A 21,374-nucleotide genomic window follows, 5' to 3' on the forward strand; every position below is an offset into this window, starting at 1 on the left:
TCTGCTCCCACTGTCTTCCCTGTTTTCTTCCACTGGTCTCGTTACTTTGCTTCATCAAGCACAAGCTTTGTCTCCGCCTTGTAAGAGTTAGCCTGTCCTCAATATCAGTTGTAAAGTGGTTTGCTGTGGTGCTTACAAAGCATTAATGCCTGATGGTAACCAAATATCTCTCTCTTTCTAACAAATATTTTTGTGTCAGTGCCCCCCAGCTTGCTGCTGGGTACTGCTGTATCTTCTCCACCTTATACATGATTTTTCTTGAGGGAAGGGGTTGAGCTGGTTGGGTCTTTTGTAATAATATGCCATACACTTAATTTTAGACTCTGAACTATATTGAATGTCTGCAGAATTTCCTTATGAAATAAATTGAGGGAAAACTGAGGCAGAAAATAAGACAATTGTATAGTAAGTGAGAGGTGAAACGTGTCCTTTCTTCTGGGAAAATGAGGGCTGGAGGTTATTATGAAAGCAGGATCCCTGCGTAGAACACCTTTGACTGCCCATACTTATTTATAAGTGTAAATCGGCTCATCTTGATTGAAAATATGTAACGTGTAACTTTCCATTCATTGCTAACTTGATTGCATCTTTACTATTTTAATCAATGTGCTGTGATGTTGTGGTTGCAGCAGTTACCAGAAGTTTTAGCCTGCAAAATCTGCTGCCTATCTGGATAAGTCGTTTACAAATTCCAGAAGTTGCATGCAGTTATATTGTGGGGTTTTTTTTTCTTGTTGACACCATTACCTAATTCTTTATGTGCTATTTTAAAAATAAGAATTCTAGAAATATTGACATTCTTTTTAGAAAAAAAAAAAAGGCATTTTTGCAGGATGGATGTGAGAATATCCGACGTGTTCAATGAAAGCCTTTAGGTCCCAAAGTTCCCAGTTTGTGTTTCCTATTGTATCCTTGTGCTACATGGGCTTCACACCATGAGTAAAGGCAAACACTGAGGACCAGAGGTGGTGATTCACGGAGCATTCGGAAGGTTCCGAGCATGTGGCTGATGGTTTGTATTTCTCGGCCGCTTACGCTCAGGTTACATTAAGAGGAGGTTATTTAGGTAGCAGAATGCAAATGTTACAGTTAGGTGTGCCTGTGCAAACTAACTTGCTCCCCTTAGTGGATGTAACTGATAAGAGAGTTAACTACGTGATGGTACAAGAGCAATAATGTGGTAGGACTGTTCCAGATAGGGAAAGCCCCGCTTGTTGGAGCCTATCACTGGCATCTGGAGCAGAATCCCAAGTAACGGGATAGAACAAGAGGAAACAACCTCAGTTTGTGCCAGGGGAGGTTCAGATTGGATATCAGGAAAAATTTCTTCACCAAAAGGATTCTCAAGCTTTGGAATGGGCTGCCCAGGGAGGTGGTGGAGTTGCCATCCCTGGAGGTATTTAAAAGACAGGCAGACGTGGTGCTGTGGGACATGGTTTAGTGGTAAAGTGGCAGCGCTGGGTTAACCGTTGGACTCAATGATCTTAAAGGTCTTTTCCAACCTAAATGCTTCTATTCTATGATTCCTTTAAGATGACGGTGCCAGCTGGTAAGGAGAAAGAGCATTGTTACAAAGGGAGAAATAGTATTGACTGAATCATCTACCTGCTGTGAACTGGCAAGAAAAACATTTTTTCGCTGTTTTAACAGTGCACATTTTGAGAATTTGCTTTGAAAATTGTATTCAAGGCATTAAAACCTTTTGTAAATCCTATGTCTTGGTTAAAACATACTGTGCATGCTGATATTTAATTGTTGTTATTTGTTGGGTTTTGAAATCGTCTGTGTAATTATACAAACTACTTTTTTTCCAGTTATGACATGCACTGATTATATCCCAAGGTCATCAAATGATTATACCTCACAAATGTATTCTGCAAAGTAAGTCAAACAATTGTTACTGAATTCTGTAACCCTTACTTCTTTCTGAAGTTATCTTTTTGCATCTTTATGCATTTCTGTAATGCTGTAAATCACACGTTCCTATCTTCTGGCAACAGATACTCGTTGCTGCAGACATTGAAGCTGACAGAAATCACCCTTTGGCTTCAGTGGCTGTTGTCTTGTGATTACAAGGATAAATGAGCCACTTCAAGTAATTAACAACACAATAATCTTGTTGAATAATGCCCATAATATTAGAGGAATAAACAAGCTGGACATAAATGAATATAAGGGGAATATAGGATTTTCTGGTCATTTACCGCATTTGGGGATCTTAAAAGTTCTTCCCATTGCAGCATAGTAGGCCTTAATCCCCCAGGCTTGCTCTTTGCACGTTCCAGTAGTTTTGACACGTTCTACTATATGGTATTAGCTTTAGGATTTGGTGTTGCGAGGCATGAGAAGTGAAACTGATTGCTCGTGCCTGTTGGAACAGGGAGTTTGTTCTTCCCCTCCCACCCTGCCCTCCCAGTGCTGCAGTAAGCACCGGTGCTCTGGCATCACGGAGGAGAGAGTTTCCCCTGGTGTCGCCGCAAGAAACAGGCAGCATATGTAAAACCAGAGCCTGTCATACTGGGAAACACAAGCGGATATTACACTAAGAGCATGCGTCAGTGTATATTGTTTTTTCTTCCTAAAGCAATTTTTTATGTGTCTTCTGGTTTGGAGGCTGAAAGATGCATCATGTAAGTCATTCTCTTTTTGCTTTTGTTCTTTCTTTTTAATAAGGCCATATGCACATATCCTTTCTGTACCTGTCTCGGAAGCAATGAGCCCTTACCCTGGTCAGACTCAGTACCAAGCTTTACAGCAGTCTCAGCCCTACACCATCTACCCCCAGACCACCCAAACCTACGGACTACCTCCTTTTGGTAAGAAGTAACTTTTCAAAGGCTTCTCAGTGACTGCAGTTATCGTCTTATGTTTCATTAAAAAGCCAGTGTTAAGCTTAAGCAGGTGCGTTGGAGAGAAGAGTTTGTAGGAGAGCACGTGCCTAACTGAAATTGTAGATTGATATCTACAGTACTGACAGGACTTCATATTATAAAATATTCTTTCTTACAAAGCTCTTTTCCTGGCCATTCATTTCATGTCTCCCCATGAAGCTTGCCAGATGGTTCTTAGTTTAGGATCACAGTTTTCTCCAGTTGCGTTATAGCTGTGTCTATGCAGTTTCCGTGTCAGTGAAATCACACAAGACCCCATACTACAGCACCTCTGCTGAAGGTATTTTTCCTTTTTGCTGGCCAGGATGAAGACTTTGTTATCTCATCTTTCACCAAGCGTAGATTTCATGCTAAAATCTCTCCGAGTATACTAGGCAAATAAGTTTGCTTAAGTTGCTCTAATATTTGAGCCCTCTGTTAGCCATTCCAGCTTTTGCAAATGATTGAAGAGTAGGAGTCCTGTCGTTCCTGAGCAGCGAAAGCTCGATGACAGGGTTTGAGCTATTCACCCTGTGCATCCTTTATAGCACAGGGAGGGAGAGACGCACTGCTGGGGTGTTGGTGTGTTTTAGAAGATAATGGCCATCTTTCTCCATCGTGTATAAAAGGAGTTGAGGATGAGTAATGCAGACAGGAAAAAACCTAACTTCTGGGTGGGTTAGCTGGTGAAAGGAGCTGCCTGGTCTTTCCTTGCGCTCTGTCAGTGTCAGGCACTGGGGAAAAAACCCGCACGATTGACTATCCCACATGAACGAAACTTTATAACTGATTATTAAAAATTAACATTTTAACTTCTCTTTTCATTTTTGATGTTGCCCTGCTTGGTTTCATATGTAAATATTGTCTGTTGTTGCCGGCTCTCGGAAGCGTGTGGTGGTGACGGCCGCTTCGCCCGTTAGCACCCAGCTGTAATGAGGGGAGAGCATCGCCCTTCCATGCCGGTCACCTGCGGAGCACCACAGTGCTGTCAGTGAGCGGCACAGCTGGGAGATAGCCGTGAAGTGTCTGCCTTGGGCGTTTGTCCTCATGCTGCATAACGAAATGAACAGAGCCTCTCGCAGATTTATCTGTAGCGCTGAAATCTTCATATCTTGAAGTGTAAAAGGATGAATTTTTCCTTAGCTGAAAAACTACGTCTTTGAATAAAACCACCAACACGATGGCTTTTGTCAGCTGCTGACAGAGCAAGGACTTTTATATAAATTACAAAACCATTGATTTGTCGTGGTATTTTTGAAAGATGGTGTAGAAAAGATGATACAACTAGGCTCAGTTTTATTAGACATAATTTACATTACTAAGTCTGTTTAAAGTAGTAGGGCACAAATTCTTACCTTTATGAGAAAGGTCAATAAGTAAAACGAATCTATATACCTTTTTTATATACATACATATATATATATATATATACACACACACACCCCCCTGGGATTCATGAAAAAGAGTTTTCTTGTGGTTGAGGGATCCTTAGGAAGAAAATGATGGTTTTGTAGTAACTGGGACACAAGGGTTTGTTCCCTCCCAAATCTCATTTACCCTGTATTAATGGTGAGCTACATTGTTCGGACTGATCGCTGGAATCCCATAAAGCAGGAGCTTTGCTGGGTGTAAGTGTTGGGCTCTTCTATTAGCAACTCGGGGCTCTTCAGAAGAATAGTGTCATTTGGGTGGCTGTTGGTACTTGCTGCTTCTACATTTATAGCTCGGCCCCCACCAGTGATGTTCAAGTATGACTGCCGTTTCAGAGATTATTTTTTTTTTTATAACCAACCAACCAACCAACCAACCAACCCTCCGCACCACCTGGCATGACGGTGGCCTCAGGATTTCTAGTGAGCAAGGACCTAGTTGACTTTGTGTTACGTGTCCTGCTCTGCCTGTTGTGTTTTCTGAGCTCCCTTCGTTCCTCCAGGAGAGCTTTTCCCTGGAAAGCTGAACCAGTGTGGAGCAGTCTGTTGCTGTGTCCATACCCAAGTCTTCAGTTGCCAGTGCAGCTTCTCCACTGTCTTTCTAAACACTCTATTCCTTGTCTTTTTGTCCCCTGGAGCGTTGGCTGTTGTCACAACGGTCTGTTACCTACAAAGGGTGCCTGACCCCATGTTAAGGTGGCTGGAACGTATTTCTATTCCCTGGGTGCCTGCACTTTGGTTTCAGTGCCGTGTTGCACTGGGTATTGCTAGACCTGAACAGTGGCTGGTGGTTTCCTTTTCTTCGTTTATTCCGTGTTTATTGATAGTATGTTGTGGACAGTGCACTGAGGCTGCTTGGGATGTTCTTAGATATTCTACTGTGTCTTTTTTTTTTTTTTTTAAATGTGTAAATATGTGGAATGTTCACTTGAAGTTTCACGCCAAGATCTTTAAAAAGGTGTTTTAGATTTACTTCTAAAATTTTTTGGGAGAGGGAGGATGTAGAAGGTTTTGTTAGTGTTCTCAGTGTGCGTGATGTTTTGGTGGTGTAGTGGCTGTACTGGGGGGTGGTTGTTTGGGTTTTTTTAATCCAAAGGTTCTGGAATTCGGGGGTACTTAGCTACTTCAGTGTTATGCTCTGAATGCCACAGTAGACAGTCTTCTGAAGACCTAGGCAAGAGAACAGCATTTTCTGTTGACTTCACAGGAACTTTTGTCTGTTAAACATCTTCTTGTCATGAGTTACTGAAATGTCTTGGTATGGATTTTGAAGTCTATTATTAAATACCTGAATTTTTAGTCTGAATTTAAGAGTTAGGAAGATGTTAAAAGTCATATTTCAAATAATGGTAATCATACTGGAGTGGTACCTGCTGGATCATACTGAGAAGTGGACCTTGCATGGTGTGAGGGACAGGTGGAGGGTAGAGGCCTGAACTTGCACAGTGCAGAGGAAATTCTACAAATTGTTTCTGCTCACAAAATCTCCATTGAGCAGGTGAGGACTTGGCCAGCTTGGTCAGACGTTTCACCAGCATCAAAGGGCCTGTTCCAGAGGTTTGCATGACTTTCTACTGTGTATTTGTTTCTATGCATTATGGATTATCTAACTGGAACAATGCAGATGTATTTTAAGTACAAATTTCAAGCAAGGTGACAAACACAAGCATAGTCTTGAGGTCACTCAGGTCAGAATGCTACTTTCAGAGAAGAGATGACCTATGCTCTTGCCAGTTTGTCACCTCTCCTTCACCTGTAATACTTTTTTGGTGGTGTTTAGTGCATTGTTTGGCATTGGACTTACTTGTGGTCTGGAGAGCTTTTATTAAAGAAGCATTAAAGTAAGAGTAGTGACATACAAACTGCATATGTGTGGCTGTAAGTTGGTGGTAGAAACACCGTGGATGTGATGGTGTACGTTAACTCAAGAAACACTGAGAAGTGGTGGGTCTTTCCATGTACGTACACGTGTCCTGTGACACTCTTCTGCCGCAGCTGCAGTGCTGCCGTTGGACGTGGAGGGGTCTTGTTCCCCCTCGCCTGGCTTGGGCTCTGCCGTCCTTGAGGCTGTGCTGTGTTATAAACGCCTTGCAGAACGAGAGGGAAGGCCGCGTGCCACCAGGTCGAGTGTGCCTTGCTCTGGGGAGAGCAGGACATGTCTATACTGGGTGATGACAGAGGTAGCCATGGAAAGCAGGGGCTGGAAGGTGCCTTAACACACGACCTGAGTCAGCTCCTGCACTCGCACTCAACCAGCCCTGCGAACACCTCTGACCTATGTGTCTGACCTGGTGTTACACTGCTCACGCGATCGTTCTCCTACAGCATTCAGAGTCGGTTTGTGTTTCATTGTCACAGCTATTAGGCACTTCTGTGTGTCCTGTGACCCTCTCATTATGTTGCTGTCTGCTCCTTGTCTGTCTGTCTTGCATCGTAAGGAACTGTTGGTTGCTGTCCCCTCTAAAAACTATTCACATATTTGAAGATTGTGGCACTCCCTTTCCAACCTAAACAAATAGAGCTACTCCCACTCTCCTTAGAGGAGCTGTTTCCCATATGTTTTATTCTGGAGTTTCTGCAATATATCTACACTCTTTCTTAAATCAGTCTTTCCCTTTTGTTTGCTAATTATCATGGTTCTCAAGGTTTGAAACAGTAACGAAGACGCAACGTGAGAGTCGAAGAATCAAAACCCTGGTGTGGCTTTACAGATAGGTGAATGACTTAATTTGACTCATAGGTGACAGTTTGAGATCAGGTATGTAAATAAATCGAAGAGCCGGTGCAGAATTTAATTCTGACAAAGCTGCAGCGTGGACCGAGCTCTTGGAGTTGCTGCTCTTGTCCAGCTCTGTAGAGTCTCCCATGTCTTCTGGCAGCTGGTAGCCCGTGGCTTGTCCTGCTAGAGCAGATGACAGGCTGCAGGTGGCTTTTGCAGCCTTGGTACTGGTTTTTGGGGGACTTAAGAAGAGGGTGGTCTTTCTGCTGGCCCTGAACTTCGTGTCTAGCTCCAAACGTCCTTTGTCCCTCTGCTTTGCACACTCCTGTTGTTAAGTAGATCCTCTGAACTGATTCTTGCTTTCTAACCAGGGCCAGGGAGGAATCCCTTTGACTTTGGCTGTAGGTCTGGAAACACTTAAACAAAAACCTGAAGAGCCCTGAAGAACCAGGCCTGAACTGGGCTGCTTCCGTCAGATGCTGTTTTCACTCTGCCCATGCAGTAGGCGCAACCTTAGCACAGCACCTGAGCTGAGACCACACTGCTTACGTGTGCCTTCTACAGATGAATTACAGTCACTTTGCTGTCTCTGTGCTTTGCCCGGTGTTGTTACAAATGCTTTCCAGAATGGCAGGAAATGTAGAAGAAATATTTAGATTTTTTTTTTTCCCCCCTTTATTTTTGAGCTCTGTATTCATTATTGTCAGTCTATGAAAATTACTGACTTGTGGCTTGTTTTTAAATATTCTACCCAAATCCCAGTGAAGTAGTGGAAACGTTGACCTTGACCTTAATAGATACCAACTTCAGCCTTGCTATGTAATAGCTGAGGTGGTTTGCAGTGCTGTGCAGCTCAGCCCAAACATCAGAGGGATTGGCAGTTCCTTTATACTGATGTGGCAGTGAATCTTACTGTGACACTAACAGATTTTTAGTGGAAAGCTTTGGAAATTGGTCTTGTTGGTGCTTTTAATTTTCTCTTTTTCAGCCAGTTTTGTCAGCAGCTCTAATCCATGCACAGCTAAACATTTTCCATGTGTGATTTGTTACTTGCTTTTGTGACGAGCAGAAATCTTAATCTGAGGTAGCAGCATGCTGTTTGGTCCCAGCATATTTGTTTGTAACTGGTCCAATTTATCTGATTCAGGTGCACTGTGGCCAGGTATGAAACCTGAAAGTGGTTTAATTCAGACTGCATCTACAAGTCAGCACAGTGTTCTTACCTGCACTACAGGGTTAACCACAAGCCAGCCCAGCCCAGCACATTATTCTTATTCCATTGAAGGTAACTTGGCATGGTTTTTATCTGCATCTCTCTCCACCTAATTGAGTCCAGATACCACAAATAGAGAGGCTTGCACGTTTGGTTCTTGGTTTGTGCATGCTTCTTTATGCTTTGCCTCTTTTCTCTTTGTGCGTGTGTATGCGTTTGGTTTTGTGTTTGCTACGTACCTCTGTATGCACCAGGCTGGCTTGTTGGTGCCACGCTGATGGACTTAACAGGGTGAAGAGCAAATGGGAAGGGGAGAGGAGACTAAATGTTACATCTTTGCATGCCTTTACCGGGAATGCTCGCGCAGCTCAAATTCTTTGTTGGTGGTCTTTAGCTTGATGTCAGGAATGCTGACTGGCATTGGATTTTTTTAATTCTTTTTTTTTTTCTAATTACTTCTGGAGGTAGATGGCTCATATATTACACACGCACACCAGGTTGGTAGATGTGCTAGAAAATGAAATTCTCCATACAGAACCGGCCTACAAATATTCCAACTGCTGGAAGTGCCACATCTAAGAAGCCAGGTGCTGAATTTCACCAGCTTCCAAAGCAATTTTTAGGAGTAAATGTGCCAGTTAGCTGAATAGTGGAATATTGTTTATGGCAAATATGTGCAAATTGATACTTTTTTACTAAGCAGGATTTTTGCCATTTATGTTTTTGCAATGAATGGTGAAAATTTGTTCCATTCTCTGTGGTTTCTAAAAAGCATTTCAGGAATTCTTAATTTATTTCTTGTGTGATATTTTAATAGAATAATTCAGGGACTTCAGGAGATCTTTAGTTCAGCCTGCTGCTCAAAGAAGAGTTGACACTGAATTCAGAACCAGGTTGCTCAGGGCTTTTTCCGGTTGGGTCTCAAAAACCTCCAAGGATGGAGATTTCACCAATTCCAGTGCCTGACTGTCATCACGGGGAAACATTTTTTCTTTTGTCAACTCGGAGCATCCCCTCTTTCACGTTGTGACTGTTTCTCTCCTTCTGCTGTGCACCTGCAAAAAGAGCCTGGCTCTGTCTTCTCGATATCCTCTGTGCAGGTACTGGCAGATCCCCCAAAGCCATCTCTTCTCCAGGCTGGACAGTCCCGCTGCCCCTCGCAGGGCACATGCTGCAGCTCCCTGACCGTTTTGCTGGCTCTTTGCCTGACCCACTGAATTTTATCAACATGTTTCTTGTGCTTGAGGCCCCAAACTGAATGCTGTATGCAGATGTGGTCTAACGAGTGCCAAGTAAAGGGGAATAACTCTTAAAAGCGGCAATAAGTGGGTTTTAGCGTATCTGTCACTGATAGGAAGGCCACGTGGTATGTCATGCATGCGTCATTGTGACAGCACATGGCCCAGTCTAATGTTTATCTTTAATTTACATTTCACATTCATAACATGAGCAGTACAACAGTGGAAATACTACCTTCCTTCAAACATAACTCTCCTCCAGGTACTCCCACAGGCAGAATGAATTATTGTGTTTTATAGCTTTAATTGCCAAGGGTCAGAATTGGTTCTGGCTAAGGTGACCCCCGACAGGTTTGCCAGTGATGTACCACGGTGAGCGTGTGAATCCCTGGGGATCGGGGAGGTGACAGAGCCACCGTCAGGCCTGGCCCTGCAGAAGCATTTTAAACCATTTGATCTGTGCTGCTGTGAGAATGTGTGATTTGAGGAGAGTTTCCCTGCAGGCTGCTCTTTGAAAGTGTGAAAAAGAGTCACTTGAATTGTGTAAATGTTATTGCTTTTTTGAACAACTTTTTGCAAACTGGCGGGAAACTCTTCCTTTTTTGGATTTGCTACGTTTGCTTTCCATCAAATTGGCAAGCAGCCTGCTGAGGGGTCAGGTCAGTACTTGGAGGTGGTGGAGTGCAGGAGCTGGAAGGATGGACAAAGTTGCATTATTAGTAATCTCTCGAAAATCTGTCTTTTCTCTCCAGTCAACACAGTAGGGTGATGCACAGTTGCTGTCCCACCGGAGGCGTATTGCAGTGCATGAGTATGGTTTCATCTGCAGATGCTGGAGTGAAGTAATGTCATATTTGAACCCCGGTGAATGGTCAGATGCACTTAGTGACTGAGAATTTTGCTTTTTGTACTCACCCGAGCGATGGCCATGGTGGTATGTCGCAGAGGCGCTTGGAAGCACTGGGAGCAAGGTGGGAGGAACGGCTGCTTCTTGCCTCGCCTTTTCCTTCCCTGTGACAGGAAAGCAGCCAAGTGAAGCATGAAATGCATTAATTGCAATTTCGCTTCCTTGCACATGAAGCAAAACCTAATGGGATGAATAAGGCAGGGGAGGTGAGGATATAAGGTCTGAGAACGAGGTCTGGAAGTGAGGGAGAAAGAGCAGAGAAGAGAAAGAGAGTCACAGCAGCTTCTAGGCAATACTTGTGTTTGCTGATCTTTTAAACCCGAGACCATGAAGTGATCCCTTTTGGCACATCTGTGCCAAACATTTTTGCTTGGTTTTGGCCCATTCACAGGTAAAAGGAACTGACCCACAGCGCAGAAAGAATTGCTTAATCTGTGTAGGGGGAGCTGTTTGTAACACTAATGTGGAACACTGTATAGGTAAAGGGTAATTGAAAAAGTAACCTTGGAAGGAGACCAGAGTTAAGATAAACACTAAGTTTGTATGAGGGAATCTGTGTTTTTACCAGAATCCAAGCACTTGGAATCTTTTTTTCTATGATTTCTTAACTTCTGTTATCTATCTCAGTGGAGAAGCAGCTCTTCAGAGCACTGCAAATGAAAATCTTTCTGTTTGGTCTCCGTGATAACCTTGAGAGAGGTGATAGAATAACCTGTCTTCTAGATAGTTCATCTCCTCCGGCTTCGCGGCAGGTTTGTTCTGCATTAGCGAGGATCTTTCCTGGAGAGCTGCTCTTTGCAGTGCCCTAGGAAGTGGCATTTTCTTAAGGTAATAACAGCCTTGATCGTTTCCGTAACATGTATAGTTGGAAGGAGTTTTCTTTGGAAACTGACTCCTGTTTTCTAGCAGTTGCTTCTGAGGGGTGTCTGTGACAGGTCCCTTACTCTCACAGCTGTGCTTCTAGTAGCTGCATAGCTGCTGTCGGTACTTGAGTATCTTCATTACCATTATTGCTGTTTAGTGCAGCCTTTTTTCCATTTTCTAAATGTTCTCCCAATTTTCTCTCCCATCTGTTTTTGAACACTGCTGCTCTTATCTATGAGGGGTTTCCCAGGGGCTAATTATTTACCTTCAGTTCTGCTTCCGCAGAGGTGCCACCCTTCACGTTTTTCACCTCTTGTAAATACTGTGTATTTTTTTTAAGATTTCTTTTAAGATTTCTTTTGTTTTTCATCTTTTTTGAGGCATATTTTGGATCCCTTCCTCTTTCCAGGAGCTGTTCACCAGGTAGTATCTGTGCTTGCCATAACACAACATACACTGATTAAGAGTTCGTGGTGGGTCTGTTTCCCTGGGGTAGAAAGACTGAAGCCTTCAGAAGCTGGAGTTCCTCAGTCTTGGGGTGAATTCTGCATGGGTGTTATTTGCAGAATGTGAGGGCTTTTCTCAAAGTGATGGTAAAGTTAGATGATACTGTGGATTTCTGCAAGTGTTTTCATAAGCATCTAAAAGTGATTTTTTGGTTTTATTTGTGTGCCTAGAAAGAAGGTTTAGCAAAAGAAAATATTTCTTGGTGGCACCTGGTTTAGTACATCTTGGTTTTGTTTATGCTGATTTCATTATTTGTTTTCACTAATCCTTGAGGGTCCCAAAACCCCATGTGGAGTAATGTTTAATGGAGTGGCCCTGTGGCTGTAATACCACAAAATCTGCTAAATGACTGGTGTTCCCAGATGGCGCTCTAGCAGCCTCTTCTATGTTTTGGAAGAACCAAATGGAGTGACATGAGGGCTATTAAACATCTAAAACTTCATACTAACAACTACACGTCTTTAATAATTTGTCCTACAAGCTGTTGACAAATTATTTCAGAAAGTCTAATCTACAAAACAGTTGCAGTCTGACAGAGATATGGGGAGCTATGTACGCTTTCTCCAGTAGGAAGCACCCTTTTTATACTATTTGAGGTATTTTTACTGTTTCCTTAATTTTTTGGATCTAATTAGACTATACATGCTAAGTCCAATGCAGAGAGGGTTTTTTTTTATCAGAGCTGATTTAAAGACATTCCATTTTACTGATTTATTCTAATTAATTTTCAATGGCTACTAATTGAACATAAAATGTGATTGTTGTTTTCTGAAAACTTTTAGTAAAGATGTGAAACCATTTTAATTATACTCCAGTTGCTTAGCAAGCATGGAGAGAAAAGGTTTCTGAAACATTTGAAGGTACTGTTTTGAAAGATATGCTAGTTCTCCTTCCCTGTAAGACCAGTTGAAACGTAACTGGTTTCAAAATACACCCCAACTCTTTTTTGGCTATTACAAGCAGAGTGCTGCTGGAAGCACAAATGCTTGCGCATGAGCCTAGTAAGTACTTGGATCACAGCTTGGATTGGTCTCATCTCTTGTGCTTTTCTAGAAGCATTTAATGCAGTAATTCTTAATTTTACAGCATCAACTACCAATGCCAGTCCAGCCTCTACATCCTCAACTGTTGTCAATATTTCCACGTCAGCAGTAGCCACCATCTCACAGGTAACTCTTCTCCCTTGTTACGTTTATGTGCAGCATCTCCTTCACCTTTGTTACTCACAACTAACAAAGGAAGGCCAAATGTTTGCATCACTTCAAGTGGAGCAAAATGGGTACTAGAGTTACAGGGCTCAGTGTGTAACGCAAAGTCAGCGAAGTTACTCCTGCCATCTCTTTGACCCTGATGCTTTTCCCTTTGGCCTTCGCAACGAACTCGCTTCATCTGCTGGAAGCTGTTTCCTTGTCTGCAGATTGTGTGGTGAATCTTAAACAGGTTACAGAGATCTCTGAAAGAGAGACATTGGAGAAGAAACAATGGAACTATTTTAAGAATCAATCCTACAGGGAGGATTATAGGTGGATGGTTTTTGAATGCCTTTGTTCTCCCTCAGCAAGAAGAGGAAAATAGGTTGTACACAAACAAACAAAAAAACCCCAGTAAAGTAGGAGAGGCTTTCTGATGGTGCTAGAATAAAACAAAATCAAGAAGCCCTGCAGTTAGCACAGAGCCCTTTACCCCTGCCTGTGACCTGCTGTGGGTAATACATAGTGCTGTCAGTGGTTAACTGCTATTCTGAATATTTAGATCTCCAAAGGAGCCCTTCAATGTCACAACTTTGCAGAAACAGAATAAAGGAAGGGTGGAAAATGCAATGGATGCACAAGAAACCTTGTATGCTTATGCTGTTGCTTTTTAAGGCTCTTCCATTAACATAAACTTGCTTGAAGCTCTAAGGAGAAAAAAAGATTTTCTTTCAGAACTGTGGACCAAGGTGCCTGGTGCACCAGTCCAGGTTGCTCTTCGAGGGACTCGGGAGTGCGCAGCGTGCCAGAAGAGTGGGACATGGCATTCAGGGTGGCTGCTTTCTTTACGATCAGTAGCAGAAATTAAAATCCTCAAGCACAGCTTCAGGTGCTCAGTCATCTCCTCCTAAATGAGTAAATATTCTTCATAAGTGGATACCTTTCATCACAGCATGCAAAATAATTGCTTGCTGAAGTCAGGACGTGAGTTTATCCTGTAGCTCTTGTGCCTGGGATTGCACCCTCAGGCACTGCCAAGACCGCTCTCTGTTGCTGTCCGTACATCTGGTATCAGAAGCTAAAACACAATATATTCCACAGTATATAAAAAACCATATATTCCAGAACACAGAAGTGTGGACTGATGCCATGGCATCCACTCGATACTTCCCTGTTACTGCCACGTCATTCACAATGAACTCATTTTTGTAGAAACTGGGGGCAGAGGAATGGCCCTGTGATTGCTGGCCTCGAGTCTGCAGAACTTGCCTGAGCAGGGGCCATTGGGAAAGCAGATCTCCCAACCCTTTTTGGAGGTGTCTTACATATGCAGAAAGAAATAGAATAAAGTCAGACTGTGCTCTTGCTGGGATTTCTCTTTGACGGGTATATTCTAGCATAGAAGTCATCTTAATACAGAGTGTTTTCTGAAAGAAGTGTCCTATCATAATTAATCCTTTCCTCCAACAGGAATATCCTACGTACACGATCCTTGGCCAAAGTCAATACCAGACGTGTTACCCGAGTTCCGGCTTTGGAGTTGTAACACCAGCAGACAGCAACACAGAGAGTACTGCGTTAGCAACAACTACATATCCAACCGAAAAACCAAACGCCATGGTGCCTACGCGGACAGTGCAGCGACATTCCTCCGGTAATGGTTGGATCTTTAACAGGGTAGCTGCAAAATACCTGTGATAAACAGTATAGTGTGCAGACATGGGGAAAATGTTATTCCAAAAGGTAACGGCAGCACCTTTGCATGCTGGCCCAAACAGGACTTTTGTCTTCCGTTGTCAGATTGATCTCACTGGTGTGCGGAGTATGCTGGTGGACCAGCCAAACTTCGGTATCAGAAGTCTTATGCTGCTGCTATTCGGGAGACACCTGCCACGTGCTCCGAATGCCCTAGGGAGATGGAATTCCAGGGGTGACTTGAAGAGTTGCCAACAGCAGCTCCCTGGGGACCGTTGATTGTGTCCTGTGTCGGGGCTGGGTGTTCACTTGGGCTACAGGGCAGTTGACGATATCCAGTCTCAATAACGCCTGCTGGCTCTTTGCCTCCCGCAGGCAGGTATTCAGATTACCTGACAGCCATGATGTAGCTGCCAGTCCCACTTACGGGAGTCCTCCAGGACTGCTCATACACTTTCAAGAGCTGTAGTTTGGCCATGGCCTCTCGATGAGTTGGTCTCTGATGTGCCTAGGAATACATCCTTCCTTCTGCTTCATCATGTAAACCGCTGTTGAAGTGGTGTTCTGCTGTGGTTTGCATGTGAGCAGATCTGCATCTGCATAGCATTACGGTACCTGGCATTTGATGGGGCGAGAAGATTTTAGCTGGTAAGAGATGTAGAAAGTGGATCGAGAAGGTTTAATTGACAATTATAAAGGAGTCACATTTTTGGCTGACCTTTTCCTCTAATGCCATGTCATGTACCAACCGCAGTGGTGATGACTAAAGTTTCCTCACCAAAAATACAGTTTCCTAAACTTAACAAGGAATTAGTGCTTCTTCCAGTGTCTTAAGCAAGGAGGCATGAGATTCTTCCTGTGTTGTCGAACAGCTTTAAATTGATATCTGCTGCCTGTTGTAGATTGGTAGGCTGTTAAAAAAATACAGATTCTGTTGATTTTTGTTGGTGCCCTGGGTCTGGCCGGGATAGGCTTAACTTTCTTCATAGCAGCTCTGCTGGTGGTGTGTTTTGGATTCATGGCTAGAACAGTGTTGATAACACACCAGTGTTTTGGCTACTGCTGGACAATGCTTGTACAGTGTCAAGGCTTTCTCCCCTCCTCTCCCCTCCACTTCCCTGCCTCCGCAAGCAGGCTTGGAGTGGACAAGAACCTGGAAGGTGACACATAGCTGGCTGGGATAGCTGACCAAAGGGATATCCCGTACTGTGTAACATCATGTTCAGCAATAAAAACTGAAGGTGGGTGGGGTTCAGCTTCCAAGGTGGCTCTGTTTTGGAGATTGGCTGGGCGTCAGCCTGCCTGTGGGAAGTGAGTGATTGCCTTTGCAGCACTTTGTCTTCTCCATCTTCCCCAAGTCCATCGGTAGTACCTGAGCTCTGCCAAGTCCTCAAACTCATTCAAGCAATCTGAAAGCAGCGATGGGTGGCTGCCAGTGAGCAAAGCATACAGATCGATAGTCTTTAACTCGGTGAAGTTCCAGACCTTTCTTACCTTTACCTTATGGGATGCTACAGACAGGGGATGACAAACACCACACTGTGATGTTGTACATCAAGAAGCATGGTGCTTCAAGCACGTTCCCTCTTTCAGGAAGCAGTTTCCCTCTAGTTGGGGTGAGCAGCACCAGATTTACCCATGATTTACCAAGGAATAAACGTGTTATTTAAAGGCACTGGCCAGGGAATGGCCCAGTTGTTACTGTTTTCAGTGCCATTTTCTTAGCTCAGGAATTCTCCAAGTTTGCAGTTTTGCATGAATTTTCACAGGAATTGCAATGTCTTGTCTTCAAGACCCAAACTGAATTCAAGCTCTCTCAAGTCCCCTGTGCCCCTCTGTCTTCCCGCTGCAGCTCTGGTCCTCTTTCTGAACTAGTTAGGCAGATGTCTGGGATGTTAACTCTTCTGCCTGAACTGTTAATAAGGGATTTGGAGAGTGTCTTCCATCATGGTCATAATACTCTGCACATCAAAGCATTAGTTTTTATTGCTTAAGGTTTGTGGGTTTTTTTATGGTGATGCATTACTCTTTCCCTGGGGAAGGGTGTTCTTACCAATAGCAGAATAGGCTCCATGATGTATCCCTGTCAGTCATCGCCATGGTGCTTGGCCAAGTCTGCAGCTCCAGGGCTGAGATCATCCCTCTTCTTCTTTACTAATTCTTGGATAGGCCAATGAGCTGTAGTCGAAGTATGGGTTTAACACACGCCAGATACCCAGTGCGCAGAGTTATTGTTTAACTGTTAGTCAAAGGCTGACAGTGGCACAGGAGTGAGTAGTGTATGTGGAGATGGAAACAGCATGGGTTGTATAGTGTTGCCTGACACAAAAGGCATTTGACTAGTCCAGGAAATCCGGGAGGGAGAGGCGTCGTTAAATACTTTCCTTTGTACACTCATTCCAGACTGAGGGTTTCTGGTGCTCTCTCAAGAAGTATTAAAAGAAACAATAAGCAATTCCAGGGTAGTGAGACATCTGAGGGGTTACAGGCCTTAGGGTGGAGGGTGCTCTGTCTTTGACTTTGTAGCTGTAGTAGACTGAATTGAGGAGACAGAGCTGTTTTGAAATGACGGGACAAAGAAATCGTGTTTCATGTTCTGATAAGGGTTCAACTACTACTGCATCAATAAAGCAAGATAACATTGTACCTTTTGCGAAGGAGGTTTGTGGTCAAATGCTGTAAGCTTTATGTTGGTGTGTTTTGAGACATGAAGGTGTGAGAGCTGTGTGATTTCTTTCTTCTAGGAGATGCATCCACAAGTCCTTCGTTATCAAGAGCAACAGCAAGTAAAGAGTTAGATGAGCAGGCAAGAAAAAACATGCCTGGGAAGAACAGGGGGAAGAGGAAAGCAGATACCACCTCCTCACAGGACAGTGAACTGGAGGTAAGTAGTAATCTTTTTTTTTTTTTTTTTCCCTACAGGTACCATTGCAGAATAGTGTGGTGGTAAAAGTCTTCCTCTCTTTATTTCATCCCATCTCCATGGAAATGGAAGAGGATCATAGAATAGTTTGGGTTGGAAGTGACCTTTAAAGGTCATCTAATCCAACCCCCCTGCCTTGAGCAGGGACATCTTCAACTAGATCAAGTTGCTCAGAGCCCCATCCAACCTGATGTGGAATGTTTCCAGGGATGGGGCATCTACCACCTCTCTGGACAACCTGGGCCAGGGTCTCACCACTCTCATCGTAAAGAATTTCTTCCTTACATCTAGTCTGAATGATTAAAGCCATTACCCCTTGTCCTATCACAACAGACCTAAAAAGTCTGTCTTCATATTTCTTTAAGTACTGAAAGGCCGCAATAAGGTCTCCCCAAAGCCTTCTCTTCTCCAGGCTGAACAACTCCAGGCTGAAGAACTCCAGTCCTTTCAGCCTGTCCTCATAGCAGAGGTGCTCCAACCCTCTGATCATCTTTGTGGTCTCCTCTGGACCCACTCCAACAGGTCCATGTCTTTCCTGTACTGAGAGATAATTTGGAAATTCCCGTGACCCATGTTATCTGAGAACTGGCCCAAATGAGTTCTTCAGTGGTCCTTGACAAGCACCATGTAAACACATCTTGGAATCATAGTGGTGTCAATGGAGGAGACATCTAGATGTCTCTAGTACAGCCTCCTGCTCAGAGCTGTCGCCAGCACTAGAACCATGGCTTTGTCAAGCTAAATCTTGAGAACCTCCAAGGTTGGAGATCCTGTATCTGTCTAGTGATCTGTCCCAGGACTGCCACGTCCACCTGGGGAAGGAGTTTTTCTGTCTCCAACTGGAATCTCCCGAGCTGCAAATTTCCCTTTCTTTTTCCATGGCAATTTTCCATCTGCCAGTACTGAGAAGAATTTGCCTCCGTTGTCTTTGCAATTCCCTTTCAATTAGTTGTGGTCTGCTATTAGATCACCCTTAGTCTCCTCTTTGCCTAGATAAACCATCGTAGCTCCCTCAGCCTCTCCTCTAGGCTGCTGACCATCTCGACAGCCTTTTGCTCTCTCTAGTTTCCTCACATACCTCTGGAACTGGGGATGCAACCTGGGGTGACTTTCCCAGTGCCAAGTAGGGTGAGACAGCACCTTCCTTCTGTCAGCTAGGCACACTTGGTATTCTCCAGCACGCAATTAATCTTACCCACAGGGAGAGAGTGCTGCTGGCTCATACTGCGGCTGGTGTCCACTGTGCCCTCCCAGCTTCTTCCAGCCTGGACCAATACAAGGGGTTATTCTACCCCACTTGCAGATCTGTGGTTATTGAACTTCTAGTTCCTGTTGGCCCAGTTCTCAAGTTTATCAAAGTCCTTCTGTACTTGAAACTCTGCTATTCCTCATGACGGCCAATCCCCCTTATTTATCATAACAAAGGTGTCTCTGATAAACCCCGAGGTCATTTACCTGGTGCTCTCCACGATCACAGACAGTAAACTACCCTAGCAGGGCTCTGCAGTCCATTAGCACTCTTAAGTTTTTGCTTTTATAACTATAAAAGCAAGAGAAGCGTTGGAAATAGTTAGACCGGCAGAGCCTTACTCTGAGCATATAGTTGCACTGTATGGATATAAACTCCACCACATTAAACTGAAAGAGTTTAATTAATAAGGTGTTCAGCCTGTAAGATGAATACTGTTAAATGCTGTTCATATCTGTTAAAAGCATACTGCAACTAGCCACAAAATTAACCCTAAAGCTTGCTCCTTTATTGTAGCTCAGTGCTTGGAAGAGCTCAACTCTAACCTGCTTTTATTCTCCGTGCAGCGAGTGTTTCTCTGGGACCTGGACGAGACCATCATAATCTTCCATTCACTTCTCACGGGGTCTTATGCTCAAAAATATGGCAAGGTAATATTGTCTTTTCTGTGGAAGAAAAACCATATCTGTCATGCAGAAGTAAATGTTAATCTTTGGAAAAGGAGTAGAAAATGATAAATGTGTGAGGTGATACTTTTAACTTGTTGGCAGTTTGGGGTGGGCTTTATACAGACCTGGGGTATGGACATCACAAACACTTCCCTTCTAACAATACAGGTCTTAAAATGTCTGTCTGTTGTTATCGTCATTGGGAATTATTGAGGTCATAGCGCATAGTGAAAGGAAGTATTTTTTTCTCCTTATTTTTCTCCATATTGAAGATTTTTGAATGTTTTGTTTTGTTGCTTCTGAAAATGCATCAGTCCCTGCTATGCAGTACTGAAGTGTTTTGTTAAATTTTGGGTCACTGTATTACCAGAAAGTGTTGTGGTTTTTTTTTATTTCATTTTATTGAGTTGTTTAAAATACTAGGGAAATTGTGGTTCACACCATTGAATGCAGATGGAATCACATCAGGATTGATATACAGTGGAAACTCTGTGCAATGGAACTCATGAAAGTTTTATCACAATTTACTTCTGCCTGTAACTACGGTGAATTTACGTTTTCTCTTTTTGTTTTGCCAGGATCCGACTCTAGTGATTGGCTCAGGTCTGTCAATGGAGGAGATGATTTTTGAAGTAGCTGATACTCACTTGTTTTTCAATGACTTGGAGGTACGTGGCAAATGTTTTTGAAAGGTGAAACCCCGCGTTACCTGGTTAGAATTACACTGCAGCATTTGTGAGGGCTGTTGTGCTTCAGAGCCACTTCATGCTAAAACATAACAGGCTGCCAAAAGCGAAGTGTTTCTAAGCATAACCGAATCGAAGAGGTGTACTCTTTTATCTGAGACAGACATTCTACAGAATTCTAGTGTCCTTAGCTCTCTTAGCTCTCTTATGGGTTTCTGTATAAATAAAAAGAGTGATCTCTGCTTTGTCTTATATTTTCGTTCTGGACGGGTAAGCACTTTGCTTTCACCGATCCTGTTTTGAAATGGAGACCGGAGATGTGGGGAAAAAGGTGACCTTGAGAGTATCAGTTCTGGGGTGCTTTGACTAAGCCAAGGACAGAACACAACTTGTGCATCTCAGCCAGTGTCTCAGTAGGTTACACGGGCTGTGTCACAGCTAAGAAGGACACTCTTCCATAGCCAAGCGTGCTCTGCACAGGGAGATCCCACAGCACCCTCCATTTTCCTTTCCTGCAAGCTATCTCTGCTGCTTTCCCGTTCCCATCCCGCCTCACAGACTTCTGATCAGCTCCCATCTTCTTTCATGTGCAGGATTCTTTGCCACATTAAATACATCTCACTGTTTCGCAGCGCTTCCACAGGAGTCGATTATAAATCTTTGCTTTCATTGTGGCAATGCCCTGTGCTGTGCTATAATGTAATATCAGTTAGTGATGGACACAGTAATGCGATCTATACAAAGAGGTGTGAAGTTATGCCAGAATCTGGAATTAAATGGTTGGAAATAGCACATTTCCTGACTCGTGTCTTCTTTGATATGAGTCCACAAATACAGACTCATGAACCTGATTTGTAGAATTTACAGGACTAGTTTAAAGCTTAGGAGGGTTGAACAGTGGACAATTCATTGTAGGTGCATCACTGATGCACATCGTGGGAAAACAAGATGGTTTTGTTCATGCAGATAGAAACTCAAACAAATTTCCATTTGTGGCTGTGACTGCTTGCAGCTCTGAACTTCGCAAAGGCGGTAATGACAGTTACCTCCCTGCCCCAGGAGGAAAATAAAACCCAATAACAACAAAATAACCCTACATCCAGTCTCTTGTGCTGGAAAGGTAGTCACTGATACGTTAACTATGAGATCAACGACAACACTTTTTGCTGTAGGTGTTGGAAATTCTTGAAATGGGGAAAATTCACTTCTTGTTCT

The 21,374-nt window shown here is 43.4% G+C and overlaps 1 protein-coding gene across 2 annotated transcripts in view; it reads left to right on the plus strand.

Moving 5' to 3' along the window:
- EYA3 (EYA transcriptional coactivator and phosphatase 3) overlaps positions 1 to 21,374 on the plus strand; it is a 55,885-nt gene that overhangs the window by 28,766 nt on the left and 5,745 nt on the right. For both annotated transcript variants that reach the window (XM_082494351.1, XM_082494352.1), the window contains 8 exons: positions 1,815 to 1,881; positions 2,674 to 2,816; positions 8,167 to 8,304; positions 12,835 to 12,917; positions 14,409 to 14,592; positions 17,378 to 17,517; positions 19,372 to 19,455; positions 20,052 to 20,141. In XM_082494351.1, the coding sequence (XP_082350477.1) occupies positions 1,815 to 1,881; positions 2,674 to 2,816; positions 8,167 to 8,304; positions 12,835 to 12,917; positions 14,409 to 14,592; positions 17,378 to 17,517; positions 19,372 to 19,455; positions 20,052 to 20,141 (929 nt within the window). The remainder of the gene's footprint in view (positions 1 to 1,814; positions 1,882 to 2,673; positions 2,817 to 8,166; positions 8,305 to 12,834; positions 12,918 to 14,408; positions 14,593 to 17,377; positions 17,518 to 19,371; positions 19,456 to 20,051; positions 20,142 to 21,374) is intronic.

Source organism: Vanellus vanellus, assembly GCF_965231255.1.
Source record: "Vanellus vanellus genome assembly, chromosome: 22".
NCBI lineage: Eukaryota > Metazoa > Chordata > Aves > Charadriiformes > Charadriidae > Vanellus > Vanellus vanellus.